We start from the raw sequence: 16,107 nt of genomic DNA on the forward strand, positions 1-16,107 counted from the left end.
CTGGGTCTGGTGAGCTGGCTGCTCCTGCCTTGATGGAAGCCTGTCCTCGTTCGTAAGGAGGCAGAAGCGGAGGTGGAACTGCAGGGTCAAAACCAAGCAGCAAATTAACTTGACAAATGCTCCTGTTTGCTGAACTGAAAATTACATAAACCCTTTTATTAATTTATATAACCCTCAGCATCCGCCTCAAGAGCTCACGTCAGCGGTTCTGGACGGGGCAGCCCTGGCAGGATGGGTGCCCTTCACCTGGGTACTGCTGGCCCGCACGTGGAGCCCAGCTCTGCAGGAGGCAGTGGGGCCATTGCCATTGCTCATAGGCACACTTAGCTCAGAGCTCCTTGGGAAGAGATCAAAGGATGCCCCATTCCCTGCACGAACTGCAACGTGGCGAGTTTTCCTTGGTCAGAGCCATCTTGGCAATGAATGTCAGTGGGGAAAATTGCTGAAGGCTTCTCCTGTAACACTTGTCTCTCAGCTGCCAAATACAAATTAGAAGCGCCGTATATTCTTCTTCACCTCTGTGGAGTTCTGGGTTTCCTTCATTTGTGGAAGGTAATGACACATCCCTTACATAACAGCCTCTCCATGGAGACCTCGGTCCTCTGGTTTAATTAGGGATCTTCTCACAAGTTAGATTACATGGCAAATTGCCCATGTACATGTGTGGGTATTTTTCAGCAAGGGAAGGTACCTGAGGTCGATAGCATTTGCTTAAGGCACTTCAAATGCTACCCCAAAGCAATGTGATGCAGATCTGGCAGTTTGAAGTGGTGCCTTTCCTCACCCCTTCATCCACAGGTTGGCTGCAAACACGAAGTGAAAGAGATCGGTCAGTGCTCAAGGAAAGAAGTGATGGTTTTTCAGGAAAGAAGTGGGATTTCAGTGACTGCACCAGGAGCAGCAGCAGCTGGCTTCTCATTCCTCTGGTTTCACAGGAAGTATTTGGTGAAATGGTGGACTGAGATGACTCTGGCCTTCAGCTCTGTCTTGCACTGTACATGTGCTTCAGCTTGGTCGGCTTTACTCCTCATGTGCTACCACCAGCAAGAGAGCTCCAGCCAAATGCGTCGTGGTTTTCGGTGTTAAACTCAGTGCCTCAGACTGTCCAACAAGGGTTGATGGCTATTGAGTAATTGCCTATTTGCATGGAAGGAATTGAATCCAGGCTTGTCCGGTTCCTATTTGTATTGCTGAAGCATAAGGAAGAAGCAGGTTGAGGAACCAAGCTAGTAAGAGTGACAGAGTGCTGAGAGCACTGAAAGCATTTCGGGTGCTGGCCCTGTGCTGGGAGCAGTGCGTGGACACCATGGAAATCTCACAAGCAGAGCACAGTCACCTTCTGTTGGCCATACCTGAAGGTAACTATCCTAAAATCATGAGAAAACAGAAATACTAGTGATGCAAAAGAGAGATGTAGTTCCACAGTGGCATTTTAGACCTGGCAGTTTGGGTTTCTTTTAACCAAGTTAACTTCCTACAGAGTATGCAGCAGGCACGGATACCTGTGAGCACCCAGAGCTTCACGCGGTGGGAGTGCTTCAGAGGCAAGAATGTTTTCGGATCACTAAGCTCCTGTATCTAGCACTTGAGATCTTTATGGTCAGCTGGAAGAAGTCCCTTAACTCCTGCTCCTTGAGAACTCCTTGCCCCTATACAGCACAAAAGCAGTTTGTAACAACAGTCAGAACTCTTTGATATTTCACTGGGATTTGTTTTTTCATTTGTTTCCATAATGCCTGTGCAAGAAACTAATGCAAAATCAGCAGGGTATCAATGCCTATTAACTAATGACCCATCTTCCACAATTGTAGTAAGCCTTTCTCAAGTTAGAATATACCACAAGGTTGTTTTGACACTCTGAGTGTTACTTCCAAACATGATATGTGAAACAAGTAAATCTCGATAAGGACATCAGACATCACACTGGGCTGTGGGCTGCGACCGAGAGAGAGCTCCCTGAAACGAAGCACCATGCAAATCCAGAGCCCGTAGTTACCTTCCAAAACAAGGCGTTGCACTTGTGCAATCAAAGCAGCGCTGAGGAAATCCATCTCCTGATGCACTGTTGATCCTCACGGGTGTTGGGGAGACTTCAGATTGCAAGCCCTTGGGCACACTGTGCCTTATGTATTTTCATGGATTTAGCACAGGGAAAGCTAGGATCTCCTCTACCATTGGGCACCGCCGTGCTAAACACAAGCAAGCCCTGCTAAGAATGCACTGAGAGCTAAAAGCTGTTGTGGTCATTACTGCCCACGTCTTATGAAGGTGATTAATTTTCACTGGGGGCAGTAGTGTGCATAGATGAGGCTGAGGATGGGTGAACGGGGCTTGCTGTGACAGCACTCGTAGCCTTTCTGTGTCAGTCACAGCTGATGCACCTTGGAGGGTGGTGGGGCCATCAGTACTCCTGTGCCATAGCATCTTTCAGCTGTTTTGCCCAAAAGGAGGTTCTCCATGTAAATATCAAGGTGCCCATGAGTGCAATTGAGAAATATAGGCAAAAAAGCAGATGGGCTGTGTCAGAGCTCAGCTGCTTTGCTCCTCATCAGATCTTGGCAGCCTTGAGCACCAAACCAGGCATTCCTGTGCAGGACCTCTCCTGTGGCAGTCCCTTTGACATTCAGATGTGGTTCTGGTGCTCCAAGAAGTAGGGGATGGAAGTCACCGATTCTCCCTGTTCTCTCCATGGGATCCACATCCAACTTTGAAGATGATCCCTGACAGGATTACCGTCCTCCCCAAGCAGGCAGAGGCAAGCTATTCAGAAAAACAAGGTCATGCTGCTTTTTTTTTTTTTGGGGTAAGCACAGGAATCAACAAAGAGATGTTATATAACTTCTATTTATATCCCACTTGCTCACTAGCTGCAGGCACACACGAGTAGCTGAGGAGGGAATTTAATGAGCTCTCAGGGCTTGCTCACCTTCCAGGGCTGGTAGGAGCCAGCTTGTTTTTGAAGTGCGTCAGCAAATGAAACTGGTGGTGGGTGGGTGGTTTGGGTAGGTGGACTGACTTGTTGCTATGGTTTTCTTTAATTCCTCTGTCTCTCAAGAAGATCTTACACGTTTTTTTTGTGTGTTTTTTTTTTTTCTTTTGGGGAGTCTGCAGACTTCCTTGTTTCTCACACCTACACACAGCTCGCTGGTTCACCAAGGAAGTGGGATTCGTGCTCCTGCCACACAAGAGCTGTGCACAGATTAGCTGTGTGACCCGCCGGTGCGTGCTCGCACATGCATGCAGGAGGAACTCAAATAAGGCTCCGTGCTGAAAGCAGGTCAGGCCCCCAAGTCTCCCACGCCGTGGGAGCCATCTGCTCCCCTGTTCAGAGGGATCTGCAGTGGATGGAAGGCACGGCTCTGCCTGCAGCTCCTGCAGCCTGCCCCGCTCCCCTCTGTCACGCTGCTGTCCCCTGGGCTGGCTGTGAGGGCATGCCCTGCCCTTGGCTCTGCTTTGACTCTCCTCTCCTTGAGAAGTGATGGCGTCGCATCAAGGTTTTGTATGTTGCAGTAGGAATTACGTGTAGGGGATAAGGGCTTTTCCTGGTACGAGTGATGTAACTTTGCTGCTGCTTTCATTTAATGCTTGTTGGGAAAGATGAGGGCTCGCACAGGTTGTGCTGTGTATGCCCATAGCCACCAAAACCTTAGGGCAATCCCCAGCTGAGAGCTGCAGGACCGTGTGCAGATGCTTATGGCAGAGGGGGTTGGTCATGCTACGGAGAACACAGGCTGGAAGTCCCCCTTCTGCTTTCAGGAGAAAGTTTGTTTTATAGCTTGCAAGAAAAAAAACAGTCATTGAGGTGTTCCAACTGTGACGTGCTCATCATGAGAGATTTCAGTTGCTAGCTCCCTAAGCCACACAAGGCTGGTGATATCCATCAGTCATGCCCCAGAATGATGGAGCTTTAGCAAGCTGGGGTGTGTGGAAGGAAGAGGGGATCAATTGTATTAATAACCACATGAGGGGAGTGGGAAAGCAAAGTGAGGTTTTAACTGCGACACGTCGAGGCAGAACAGGAAGAGTTGGCATTTGTGCTTCATTCTGTGCTTGTGTTAGCAGAGTAGTTCCCCTTCTTCAAATGTGGCTGCTTTGAAGTTGTCCCGCTGTAAGGGATGGGATGGGAGCGGCAAGCTCGTTCCGCAGCCGTGGGGTAGCACAGAAGTTTTGCATTACTCCGTGCTGGCAGCCTGTCTGGATAACCCAAGCAAGTTAACAGCCCCGTAATAATTTCTCTTTAGTGCTGGAATAAAATGTCCTGAATTCAAGCCAGGGAGCTGATCTTCCTCCTCTGTCTGGAGGGACTTTCCTCTGTGAGATATCCCTGACTCGTCGCATTCATTGGATATTTTTTATTCACTGACATTAGAGAAACAGGGAGGGAGACGACAGCAGCTCACGTGGGTTTGTGCAAGGCGCTTGCTGGGGGCTTTGCTTCCCTGCGTTTATCCATAATCAAATATTTGTTTTCCCGGGGAGTTCTTGGGAAGCTGCTCGGATGGGCTGGCGGCCGCTGTGCTGTTGGAACAGCGTTGTGAACTGCAGTGGGTGTGGTGCAGAAAATACCACGGCCTCGCAGTGACAGTGAGCTCTGTTTGGGTTCTGCAGCCAGATGCTTCCCTAAAATCAGGCCACCCTCCTCCAGGAAGAGGCACGTATCTGAACAGATGTCTTAAATCCAGCACTTGCTAATAGGTTTTGGTGATATTTTGCACAACGTGATCATTCAGATTGCGTCTCGTCCAGCCCGTAATCGCTGAGCCTGGAAGGAAAGCCAAACTATTTGGTGCAAAGCAAGCCAGCAGCTGTGCCTCTTCTCAGACAGCAGAGCAGATAGCTGTGCCTTCAGGCAGATCCAGCTGCCAGAGAGCAGTGTGCGGAGCAGAGGGGGCAGCACAGGGTAAGCCCTCGGAAGGCACGAGCTGGGAGCAGGCTGCTTTCAGCTGGTTCTGATTCTCTATTTAACAGTGCTTTCCAGGGTACAGCTTCACTCGTTGTGAAGTGAGCATGCTGTGGGTTGTATAGCTGGGTGTCTATGTCAGCCACATCAGGCTGGCACCTTCCAGCCTTGCTCGTGTCACTGCTGCACTCATATGCTCTGTTGGGATTGTCCCACCCCCATAGTCCTGCTGCCCTGAGCCCTCTGTGCTCAGCTGAATCATGAGGGCTTAGGTTGCATGGGACCTTAAAGACCATCCACATCCCAACCTGCTGCGGGCTGGCTGCCCCCCAGCTCAGGATGCCATGGGGCACCCACAGCTCCGGGCAGCAGGGCCAGGGCCTCATCACCCTGAGTGAAGGATTTCTTCCTACCATCTAAGTGAAATCTGCCTTCTTTTAGTTTAAAGCCATTCCTCCTTATCCTGTCGCTGTCAGACTGTGTAAGAAGTGCTCTCGTGTTTATGAGCCTCCCCTCAAGTACTGGAACTGGGAGCAGATCTTCCATTCACCTTTGGGAACTGCATCTTCTGTGTCAAACATCGTGGAAGGGAAGGCAGGAAAACACAAGAGGTGAAATGATAATGCTGAGAAATGTGCCCCTCCTTTAGTGGTTTTTTTGTTTGTTTTGTTTTTTTGTGATTTTAGAACCAATAATTTCAGTGGTTTACAAAAGAAAAGTGAGTGACAAAAAATAACAATCACAGAGGATTTTATGAACTTCACAGTATTTATAAATGATCTGAACAGGAGAAGATACCAAGTGCATCGGATAACCGTGGAAAATACATAGACTTGATAATAATTAAAAAAAAAAAAACAGTGGCTGGAAATTGTCACGGAGGAGCTTAATTACACATTTCTGACAGTTATTAACCACTACAGAGAGACACAGTTCGTCACCTCTGGCGCCTTCTCAAGACAGGATGCTTTTCTTGAAAAGCTGCATTGTTTGAACTCAGCTTTAGTCCCACTTAACGAGCACGACCTGAGGGCTGCTGGGCTGGGCTCTAGCTCATAGATACTCTGACATTTAAGCTTTACCTTTGGTTTATTTGCTTCTCATGTCAGTCACTCGTCTCTCAGCTTTGCTCCTGCAAAATGTTCTGTGTAGACTGATGAAATAGGGTCATAGAAGACAGAACGTATCAGTAAACGATTGCTGGTGTTGGCATTTCCTTACTGTCTGTTTTTTGGCTCCAAGGCAGCATGCTGGAGTTGTGTGAGGGGGTTATTGTGCTGCACGAGGGGTTCTGGTTGGATTTCTCCAGGAGCAGAGCTGGGAGATGGAGAGGAGAAGGAAGGACAAGTTACTGTGCAGGTGTCCTGGTCCCCCTTGCAGTGGTTGTTTCGCTCCTGTGGTGGTTTAATAGAGTGCTTTGGGTGAGTTTGTGTAGGTGTCTGTAGCACTGTCTTCAAAATGTTTGAGAGCTCTGCACGATGCCCTCACCTGCTCTGCCCTAACGCTGTGTGAGAAGCTGTGCGCTTCGTGTGAACGCTTTGGAGTTTTTCCTTCTGTGGCCCTGTGATTAATCAGTCACGTTATCTCTGATTCTCCCGTTCTGGTTGCTGTGCTGTGGGGTTGCACGGCGCTTCGTTGCAGTGCATGTACTTGGAAGGCTGCGTGTGCTGAATCCGGCTTTCATAAAACAAACCTCGTGATCTTCTCTGCATCGTGTGATGTCTCGTGTTTAATGGCAGCCACTGGTAGCAGAACAAAATGTAGCCTCATTCTGTGCAGTGTTAGAGCTCAGGGCAGAGAGCTGGTCCACTGCCAGCTCCTCGGCTACAAACCATGCTCATACCTCTGCTGCTCCTTTCAGGACCTTGTGTGCCTCGTGCTGGGACAGCCAGCTACAGGTATGGCAGGGGCACCCTGCCCTGCCCTGCTTCGGGTCGGTCCCTAGGAAGTCACCCTTGGCTGTAGGCTTTGCACTGGTTTCTCAGGGGGCCCTCAAAGCAGCAGATGTGGTTAGATGCTCCCTTACCAGTTGTACTTAGAGTTCGGACCTTCAGAAATGCATACGAGCAGAAGTTACTGGTCTTTCTGCTCTTAAATTACCCTGCAACGAGGTGATCTTAAGGGCACCCTCCAACCCAGACTGCCGTTCCAAGCTGCTGTTCCAGCGCACTTGCTCGTCCAGCAGCCAAGTTTGTGGTTCTGACTGTGCAAGCCAGGATCCTGGCACGCCATAAGCCAGAATGGCTGCTCTATTCCTGCTTTAAAAAAGGAGATTTTGCTCCGTTTTTGTCTTGAGGTTGTATCTGCAAATAAAGTTCGGGATTTCTGCCATAACTACCATCAGCAGTTACCTGTTGGAAGGCGGTTTCCAGGGTCACACCTCTGACAGCGCGGTGCCGTCGGTAGCTGGCATGTGGTCGATACGTACGTGTGAAGGTGTCAGGCATCCTGACCTAAACTGAAACAGCCACGCTGTGACAGCCGTCAAAGGCATGCACAGCACGCACGAGAATGCTTTACTGGAAATGTTTGTTTCGTTTGTTTTTTTTTTTTCTCTGAAGCGCGGTGGAAAGTCAGTTGAGAAGCTTGAAAAGGTGACAAAAATCAAACCTGTCAGCAAGTCGCAGCGCTTGCGTGCGGGGTGGTTCTTCAGTGTGGTTCTTCAGAAAACGTCTTTTGTTCACTGCTGGTTCATCACAGGGAAAATCCTCCTGCACGGGCTCCTCAGACGTGCCAGCAGCCGACACGCTCGCTGGCTCCAACTGCAAACTGTGTTATTTTTCAGAAAGTGGTTATTTTTTCTGGAACCGATGGCTTCTGCTGCTCTGTCTGTGTGTGCTGTTATTGATGCGCTCGTTAAATGTCATGAGAGTAAAATGTCCAAGATGCAGCCTAGATACCAGCTGGGTTTGGTCGTGGCCGGCAGCTCGGGGAGGCCGTGCTAAGCTGGCATTTGGCTGTGCTCTGTCCACTGAGCCTGGCCAGGTCAAGGAACCAGGTTAGAATAAGTATACTGTCTGGGTAAGTAATCTGTCATTTGACAGATGCTTTTATTTGGGCACGTTTATAGAGATAACGTGGAAGTTCTTGATAGAAAGTATTAGATTACAGAGTAATTCAGGAAATGTCCCAGGATGATTAAGGGATTTGGGCACCTAGGTCATCCTGTGTCAGGTCAGAGGGCCCGGGGTGCTCTCTGTGCTGTTGCTGAGCTCATTGCAAGGCCTGTTGGCGCAGTGCATCTCAGTGTTGCCTGGCATTGAAAGTGGCTTGTCCCTTGTGACAGGTCGGTCACTTCCCAGTCAACCTTCCAGGCCTGGGTCACTGGCACTCGTCGCCACGTCTGCAGTCTCCATATTTCTTCCTTCCATGGTTCTTAGTGTCCTTGTGGACGCCACATGCATCGGTAACACTGTGTGTCCTCAGACACCTCCTTTTCCTTCCTTAGCTTTGATGTTACTCATTTGCAGATAGCGGCAGGGTCAAACGTTGGTGGCTCCCTCTTGTTTCTAACAGCTCTGTGTGGGTGGCTTTGCAGACATGCCATGCTCGTACTGCGTTCCTCCTGTCCTCTTTGTTAATCACTAAGAGCAAGAACAAGCTCCCGAGCTTAGCTGAGGTGCTTTGGGCCAACAGAAGTATTGCAGAGGTGGGAGGGATGTCTCACGTGAGTATTGACCAACTTCCCTAAATAGCAGCACTCCTCTGTAATCCAAGCAGCAACTTTTCAGTGTTTCAAAGTCATGAAGCGTTGTCCTGGCTGTGGCTGCCTGGGAGTGATCAAAGGCAGGCGGGCAAGGCACTCTGTGTATTCTGCTTCTCAGACAAGCAGGCAGGATATATTGCTATTCCCGTTTTCAATTTGTTTTTTCAATAAATCAGGCTTCATTCCTATTCATCATGTAAAGCTGTTGGATTGTGAGCCACTGCAGAATGCTAACTAATTTCATAATGCTCTGCATAAGGTGACCCACTTACAAGTTCATCCTTCAGTCGCGTTTAAGCTCTGGTACTGATTTATGTAACAGCATATTGGTTTCATCAGGGGTTGTCTGATCGCTCCCCGTGGTGGCTCCTTTTTGACCTGTGTGTGATTTGTATTCTCCTCAGCTTTAGGGTCAGCTTTCTGTCCCTATGTGTACACGGGCAGAAGATCATCACTGAACCTTTGTAATACTGGTCAGCGCTCTGAGCTCTTCTGTCACTTAGAGATGTACTGGAGTAGGAACTAGAAGGAGTTTTAACAAATCTGCAGACAGGGCAGAAACTGAGCACGAAATATCCCTTGCTCCATGTTTGTTCATCTTGGGGCTGCAATTAAGATCAACTGTTGCATATTATGGGCCACAGTCCCTTTGATACGTGGAGGGGAAGGCAGAATGGTTTCCCTCTGTCTATTTCATGGTGTTTTGTTTCTGAACTGAGAATCAAATTACAGATAAATACATTGTCCTTACCTTGACTTGTTATACTTCCTTTAATTCCACTGTTGAGAGAGAAGTCTGCTGCCTAAACACACGAGGTCTGGCACGATATACAGCACGTCTTGAAAAATATATCTGGGAGCTGCTGTACTTGACACACTCGGGCGTTACAACAATAAGATTTGAGTCTCCGTGTTTCTAGGTTTCAGATTGCTGAAAATTAATTAACTTTCCAGTCCTTCAGGATGTCACACATTGCAAAAAGGTGAAATAATCTGCATTCATACCTTTGTGTGAAGGTACACGTCCTGTTCTGCTTTCTCTTGTAGCATTCGTTCTTCTGCCGCCTAACAGAGGACAAGAAATCCGAAAAGTTCTTTAAGGTTTTTTATGATCGCATGAAAGTGGCACAGCAAGAAATCAAGGCTACTGTCACAGTCAACACGAGTGACTTAGGGAATAAAAAGAAAGATGAAGACTCAGACAGAGATGTTCCCAACAGAAAAAGAGGTAATCTCCAGTTGTGCCCTTTCTAAAGTGTGCAGGGAGTAAAATGCTGTTTTGAACTCATCCGGACTGATGCAATAATGCTCTGATCTCTGATCCCACAGAACAGAGCTCAGAGATCAGTGGTGTCCTGCCTTGGGATTTCAAGAGCTTCATCCCCTCTTCATCCATTTGTGAGATTGTACTGTTGAAGTGATGAAAGGTGTTTTTGAGATGAGACTCTGCCACCTTGTCCATCGTGACAAGCTGCCCCAATATCTGATTCATAGTAATGGCCACGGACTGTGTGTTGTGGTCAGTGCCTTCTCTAACAATAAGTGGAGAAATGCTAATTGTCTTCTAGAGCAAGTCCTTTTATTGTAACTCCTGCTAGTGCTAGATGTGTGTTCCCTAACCAATTAATACCAGAATTTGTAATTTTAATGTGATCTGCATAAAAGATGGGAAGAGAGTGACGTGATATCCTCCTAAGCTCGAGCCCCTCGCATCACACTAAACGTACTTACTGGGAAGGACTGATGACAAAAAGCTCTCCTGCGTGTGGAACTGCCGTGGGAAACGTGTGACTGGACATTCTGGTCCTCTTTATTCCATTTGCCTAAGGAAGATCTGTTCTTGTTTGTTTTAGTGAGAGAGCCTATGACCCAAATTACAGAGGAAGTCCGGGATCAGCTACTGGAGGCCTCTGCAGCTACAAGAAAGGCGTACAGCACCTACCGGAGGGAGGCAGATTCTGATGACCATTATTCAGCAGCAGAAGGGGCTCAGTCAGCAGCAGACAAGAGCAAAGATGACCTGGAGATGAGCGCTGTGATCTCCATCATGCAGCCCATCCTCCGCTTCTTGCAGCTGCTCTGTGAAAACCACAATCGGGATTTGCAGGTCAGTCTGACTGCTGAGCAGCTGTGCCCACCCCCCTTGCTCTGTCACTGCAGGGAGGCAATGGGCACAAACTGGAAAGTCCATTTAAACAACAAAAATGCTGTTTGTTCCTGGGTGGCACAGCCCTGGAACAGGCTGCCCTTGGGAGGTTGTGGCACCTCTGTTCATGGAGATGCTTAAAGCTCAAGCGGTGGCAGTCGTGGGAAGCCTGCTGCCTGTGCCACCCCCAGTGCTCTGTGATGCTCTGATGCATTTGCACAGTTCTGAGTACTGAGCCCTGTCTCACGGAGCACATACCTCCACAGGAGATAAGATTTTTGCTTGCAAATGGACTGTAATTAACATGATTTTTGTTCAGCATACCAAGCGCTGCTGCTGGATTAGAATTGAAGTAAGGAGACACAGTACAATGTGCTAAATGCCCTCGTAAAGGAGGAATAATTGCCTTGATTGCATATTGTTGTACTGTGTGCCAGAACTGTACAGACCCTGTGTGAGAGCTTTTCAGACCTGCCAAATCACTTCCGCTGAACTCTAATGCCCTGCTGCTGGCAATACCTGGAATCAAAGCTGTATGTTAATATTCCTGGGCTAGGAGCGTGTAATTCTCACATTTTGTAGGTGCTGAGGTTACATCCATCAGGCTCTCTCTTAATTTTTCAAGAACTATTTGATCTTTGTTTTGTCAAACAGTTTTCGTGCCGTTAGCAATGTCGGAGACGAGTAGGACGGCAGTTTCACGTGGCAGAAGTCCAACCTACATGTACAGGATCCCTTCTTGCTGCTGTTTTTGGCTAAGCACTGAAAGCTATAGGAACAAAATTGAACTCGAGCCAGTGTGAAAACTTGGCCTGAGCTGTTCACCATCCCAAACAGTTCAGTTCCCCAAGCAGCAGGTAGCAGCGCTCAGCTCTAGGAGAAAAAGGTTTGAAGTAAAGGTAGGGGGAACCATCTTTCAGAAGTGATTCTATTACTGCTCGCCTGCCTTGATCCTTGCCTTTCTCCTTTGGTGCAGAAGTGGAGGTATGAAGCTACAAAATCTGTCTGCAGCTAGTAAGCAGTACCTGAACTCAGTATTACCAATGTGTTCATAACCTGAAGGAATAAATTGGACTTGTTCTTTACTCCAGGAACTGTGGTCTTCTCAGATTGCATAAGTGTAAATTTGTGTGATTCTTACTCCCTTCTATTAGTGCTCACAGGCTGGTCCAACCAAGCATTTTACAAGCCATTAGCAACTGTGTGTAGTCTGATATCCTGCAAAAGGCAGGAAGATACTTTTACAATGGGCCTGGAAGGATTCTGTGCTGCACACGTCGGTGCCCTGCCTCCCTGCAGCCTGCAGTGCCTTCCGGTGAAGGCAAGGTCTGGGACACAGCAGGAGGATGCTTAAGTACGTTGTGTTTCCCTCTCCAGGCTCAGTGTGTTGCCACGGAGGGCATCCAATAGCTGTTTCTCAGCACACGGATACTTGGGGTTCTTATTACGCTTACATTAGGTGTGACCTTTGATTCTGCATGAGAGCTCAACCTTGGAAGCAAAATGCAGTAGCTGTGGACGGCCGCAGCCGGCCGCTGGCTGCTTGTTGGCTTAGTGACAGCCACGGCAGTTTCTGTAGGAGGTCTTTCCTTTACCATCTCTTTTCTGAATGGAGACATCCCTGCGCACTACAGAATTAGTCATAGCAAGCAGGGCTGGTGACGGAGTGAAGCACGCAGGGAGCACTGTGCTGCGAGCAGGAAGCGAGGAGGAAAGGGAAGTGGGATTCCCAGCGGGAAGAAGTTCCTTCTGGAGTGTGAGCCTGCATAGGGGTTTGCAGCCAGCCCTTCCCCACAGCCACCCTGAGAGATGCTGCTTCAGGGCTGCACCTATTCCTTCTGTCAAGGTCAAATTTCTATTGTTCTGATTCCTTTCCTATTGGGTGAATTATTTCAGTGATACACAGGCCTGGCATGCTGACATTAAAGCTCTGTAGGCTACATGCTACTTGTGTGAAAAAAAGCAGGACTCGATGCAACTTTTGTTGTGGTTTTTTTTTTACTATTTCTTCCTAATTACTGAAGACGCAGCATAGGCAATAAAGAAGAGTAGCACTCTGCATGCTGCAGGGCAGTGATCCCGCTCCGCTCTCCTCTTAGCTATGCTCTTCCTTTGCAAAGTTTTTTTATCTTTTATTTTTTCCAATTAGGGATCATATTTCTTCTAAAACAAAGACTGTTCAAGGAGAACATTTGGGCTTTGGGGGGAATTACCCATGTAAATGGTAGAGCTTTTCCTTGCAAGGATTCTGTGCTCATCAGTGCCTGAACTCACTGAGCTGGTGTTCTGCAAGCAGCCAGTTTTATTTTTAGTCCCTGTGTTTTCTCCAAAGGATGTTCAGCTTTAGGCTGCGTGCTGGGAAGCAACATCTGAGGCATTAAGCACTGCCTGCAGATGCTGCCCACACAAACGTGGCCGAATCTGCTGCATATCCTACAAATGGGAAAGATTGCACTCCCTGAGAATGGATGGTGGCATGAAGCATCTCCAGAAGGTTTTTCACAACAGCAGGACTTAAAAGACTGCCTTCGAGTGCACTTCATCCCATTGGAAGGTGTTTGTCAGCTGAGCTCTTTTCCCCTTTTCTCCTCAAGATCTCCCAAGCTGCATGTTTCTCACGTGTCCCAGCTGAATCTGCAGCTCCATTGCTCGTTATTGTGAGCGCACGGTCTGGCAGGTGGTACTTCAGGTTCATTGCCATCAGTCTCAGTGGGATGGCATTTTCAACACTGAGGAGTTGTGTTTCCCCGTCGTAGCCCAAAGGGAGGTCTGGCTGGTAGAGGGGGAAGAGCTCAGCCTATATGGGCTTGAGACTTCAGCAGGGATTCCCTTGGGCAGCTTCTCCCAGCACAGAGGGGTCTTGTTTTCTGCAGTACCTTCCTTCACCTTGGCTGGCCATTGAATGCTGTCCTTTTGCTTCCTTCCTTTGTTTTTATTGACTTTGGCTCAACACGCCATGGCTGGTACAAATGTATTATGAGAGTAAATCTATACCACAGAGAAAGTTGCTTGCTGGGGAGGGTTTTGTTTCGTAGCTTTCATTATTATCCATTATTTTTGCTTTTTCTCCTGGAGGGAAGGGAGAAGCTCTGATTTCTGTAGCATCAACCTATCTACGTTCTGACAAGTTAATCAAAAGCTGGGATGTTAAGTGAGCAGTCGGTTGAAATGTGCTGAATCACTGTCACCTTTAGTCTGCTTTCATAGACAGCATTTTCCTTTTTTAGCTTAGCCTTCAATTGAATCTGGCAATTTCTCAGTCAGTTTGCCTTAAAAGACTTATTAGTCTGATGCAAGCACTGGAGGCAGTCAGTTGACAGCCCTGGGCTGCAGGCTTCTGGGGGAGACCTGGCTTGTTTCAGAGTTCCATGTGTTTTGTTCAGCCACTTTTCTTCCCTACCTACACAGTGCTTTGTAACCTGCCAGAATGGAGCTGGGTGGGACATCTCCTGCTGGCCCTTCGTGGCAAGGAGGTGCTGGTGTCTGTTTTTGCAGAGCATTGCTGGGAACGTACTGACAGAAACCACCCGAGTCCTTGGGAAATTGTTTTTCATTAATTGTCCCTCTTTGGGCTGTTTTATTCTTTTTATTTCCCATTTGGAATACAAAAGAGAGGAAACATGTCTAATCCATGCTGATAACTGGTATTTCATTAAACAAACTGCTCCTAATCAGCAACTTCAAGCAGGGATTACAGTAATTACGTGGGAAGAAATGCAATTGAGAGAATTAAGCGTGAGGACGCTTCCCTTCAAGTCATGCAGTCAGTGCCTCCTCAGCATTCAGGAGGTGCTGCTGCGGAGCAAAGGCAGGAATTGTCTTCTGTGTCTCGGAGAAGGGTCTCTGGAGGAGCCTTCGGTGCTCATTGGTAGTGAAATGTAGCAAGCAGGGTAGAAGAAGGCTTCCATGCTTAGAGGAGCTTTCTGATCCGTAGTGTACTGCCTCTTCTGCGCTGCTGTTCAGCGCCCTAATGGATGCGCTCTGTTTATTGCTTGCTGTCTTCTATGAAAATGTGAAGCCAATAATCTGCTCGAGAGAATGGCACATGGAGAGCAAGCCCTGGAAGCCTTAAATTGTCTGTCCAGGCTCCCTGTAATGAAGTTCCAGTGAAATTAGAGCAATGCGCCAATTATGGGTTGATTAATTTAATGGAATGTTATGATCCAAACGTCAATTTGTATGGTTTCTTTCTTTCCTCCTCCCTGCCCTGCCTGCAACGTGCTGCAGAATTTCCTACGCTGCCAGAACAACAAGACCAACTACAACTTGGTGTGTGAAACGCTGCAGTTCCTGGACTGTATCTGTGGGAGCACCACGGGTGGCCTTGGGCTTCTTGGGCTGTATATAAATGAGAAGAACGTAGCGCTGATCAACCAGACACTGGAAAGCTTGACCGAGTACTGCCAGGGGCCCTGCCACGAGAACCAGGTAATGTCTGGAAGGAGCACATCCCAGCCTGCCTGTGCCTGCACCACGTGCTCTGCTGGGCCCTCAGCCTGCTCAACTTGTGTTGTCTTACAGGGCTGCTCACTTTGCTTGCTCAACAGAAGGGATTTAGCTGTGTCTTAGAACAGTTTAATGCAGGCCACAGAATGGGGAGAATAACCACCTTTATATAAAACTGTGCGTCTTTGCAGAGCAGGACTGCAGTTTGAAGCTGCTGTCAGTTTGTACGTTTTGGTTATATGCTGTTACAAAAGCAAGGTTACAGGGCAGCCATGGAGGTTGTGGAAAATTGCGTTCTGTGATTAAGCACGTCCAAAGCTGGTGTTGTTTGGCACATCTGAAATAAAGAAAACTCTCCCTAATCTTAGTAAAACAGTGCTCTTCCTTAGCTGCTTATTCAGCCCGAGCACTCTGGCATGTAAATACTTAGTTTATCATCTGTGCTGTTTGCTGCTTCCTGAGTTTGGGTGGTTTCAGGAGGACACACCATGGCTGATTATAGGAAAAGTGCACAACCAAATGCATTTATCTCATGTTATTCTACTGTCTGGAGTTTTCTGTGCCATTATTCATCGTGAGCAGCTTTCCAGGCAGTGAGAGCTAACTCTTCTGTCTGGTTGGGCCGCTGGCCTAGGCTGCATTTTCAGCGTAGACCGTTAACGAAGCTTGATTAATTTTCTTTGGACAGAACTGTATTGCTACTCATGAGTCCAACGGTATTGACATCATCACAGCATTAATTCTCAATGATATCAACCCTTTGGGAAAGAAGAGGATGGACCTTGTATTAGAACTGAAGGCAAGTGAATGTTTCCTGCGATCCCGCTGACGTGAGCAGGAGGAAACGTGGAATCATGTTGATGGTTATTATGTGCCAGTATTCACAAGTGCCAAAAATGCACATAACTG

At 47.9% G+C, this 16,107-nt stretch overlaps 1 protein-coding gene across 1 annotated transcript in view; it reads left to right on the top strand.

Annotated features, from left to right (window-relative positions):
* Positions 1-16,107, top strand: part of ITPR1 (inositol 1,4,5-trisphosphate receptor type 1) — a 142,487-nt gene that overhangs the window by 93,683 nt on the left and 32,697 nt on the right. Inside the window, exons 44-47 of the mRNA XM_065749454.1 lie at positions 9,654-9,834; positions 10,460-10,713; positions 14,980-15,180; positions 15,887-15,997. Coding sequence (XP_065605526.1) covers positions 9,654-9,834; positions 10,460-10,713; positions 14,980-15,180; positions 15,887-15,997 — 747 coding nt within the window. The remainder of the gene's footprint in view (positions 1-9,653; positions 9,835-10,459; positions 10,714-14,979; positions 15,181-15,886; positions 15,998-16,107) is intronic.

Source organism: Cyrtonyx montezumae, unplaced genomic scaffold (assembly GCF_038088225.1).
Source record: "Cyrtonyx montezumae isolate F1298 unplaced genomic scaffold, pur_monq_1.0 scaffold_6, whole genome shotgun sequence".
NCBI lineage: Eukaryota > Metazoa > Chordata > Aves > Galliformes > Odontophoridae > Cyrtonyx > Cyrtonyx montezumae.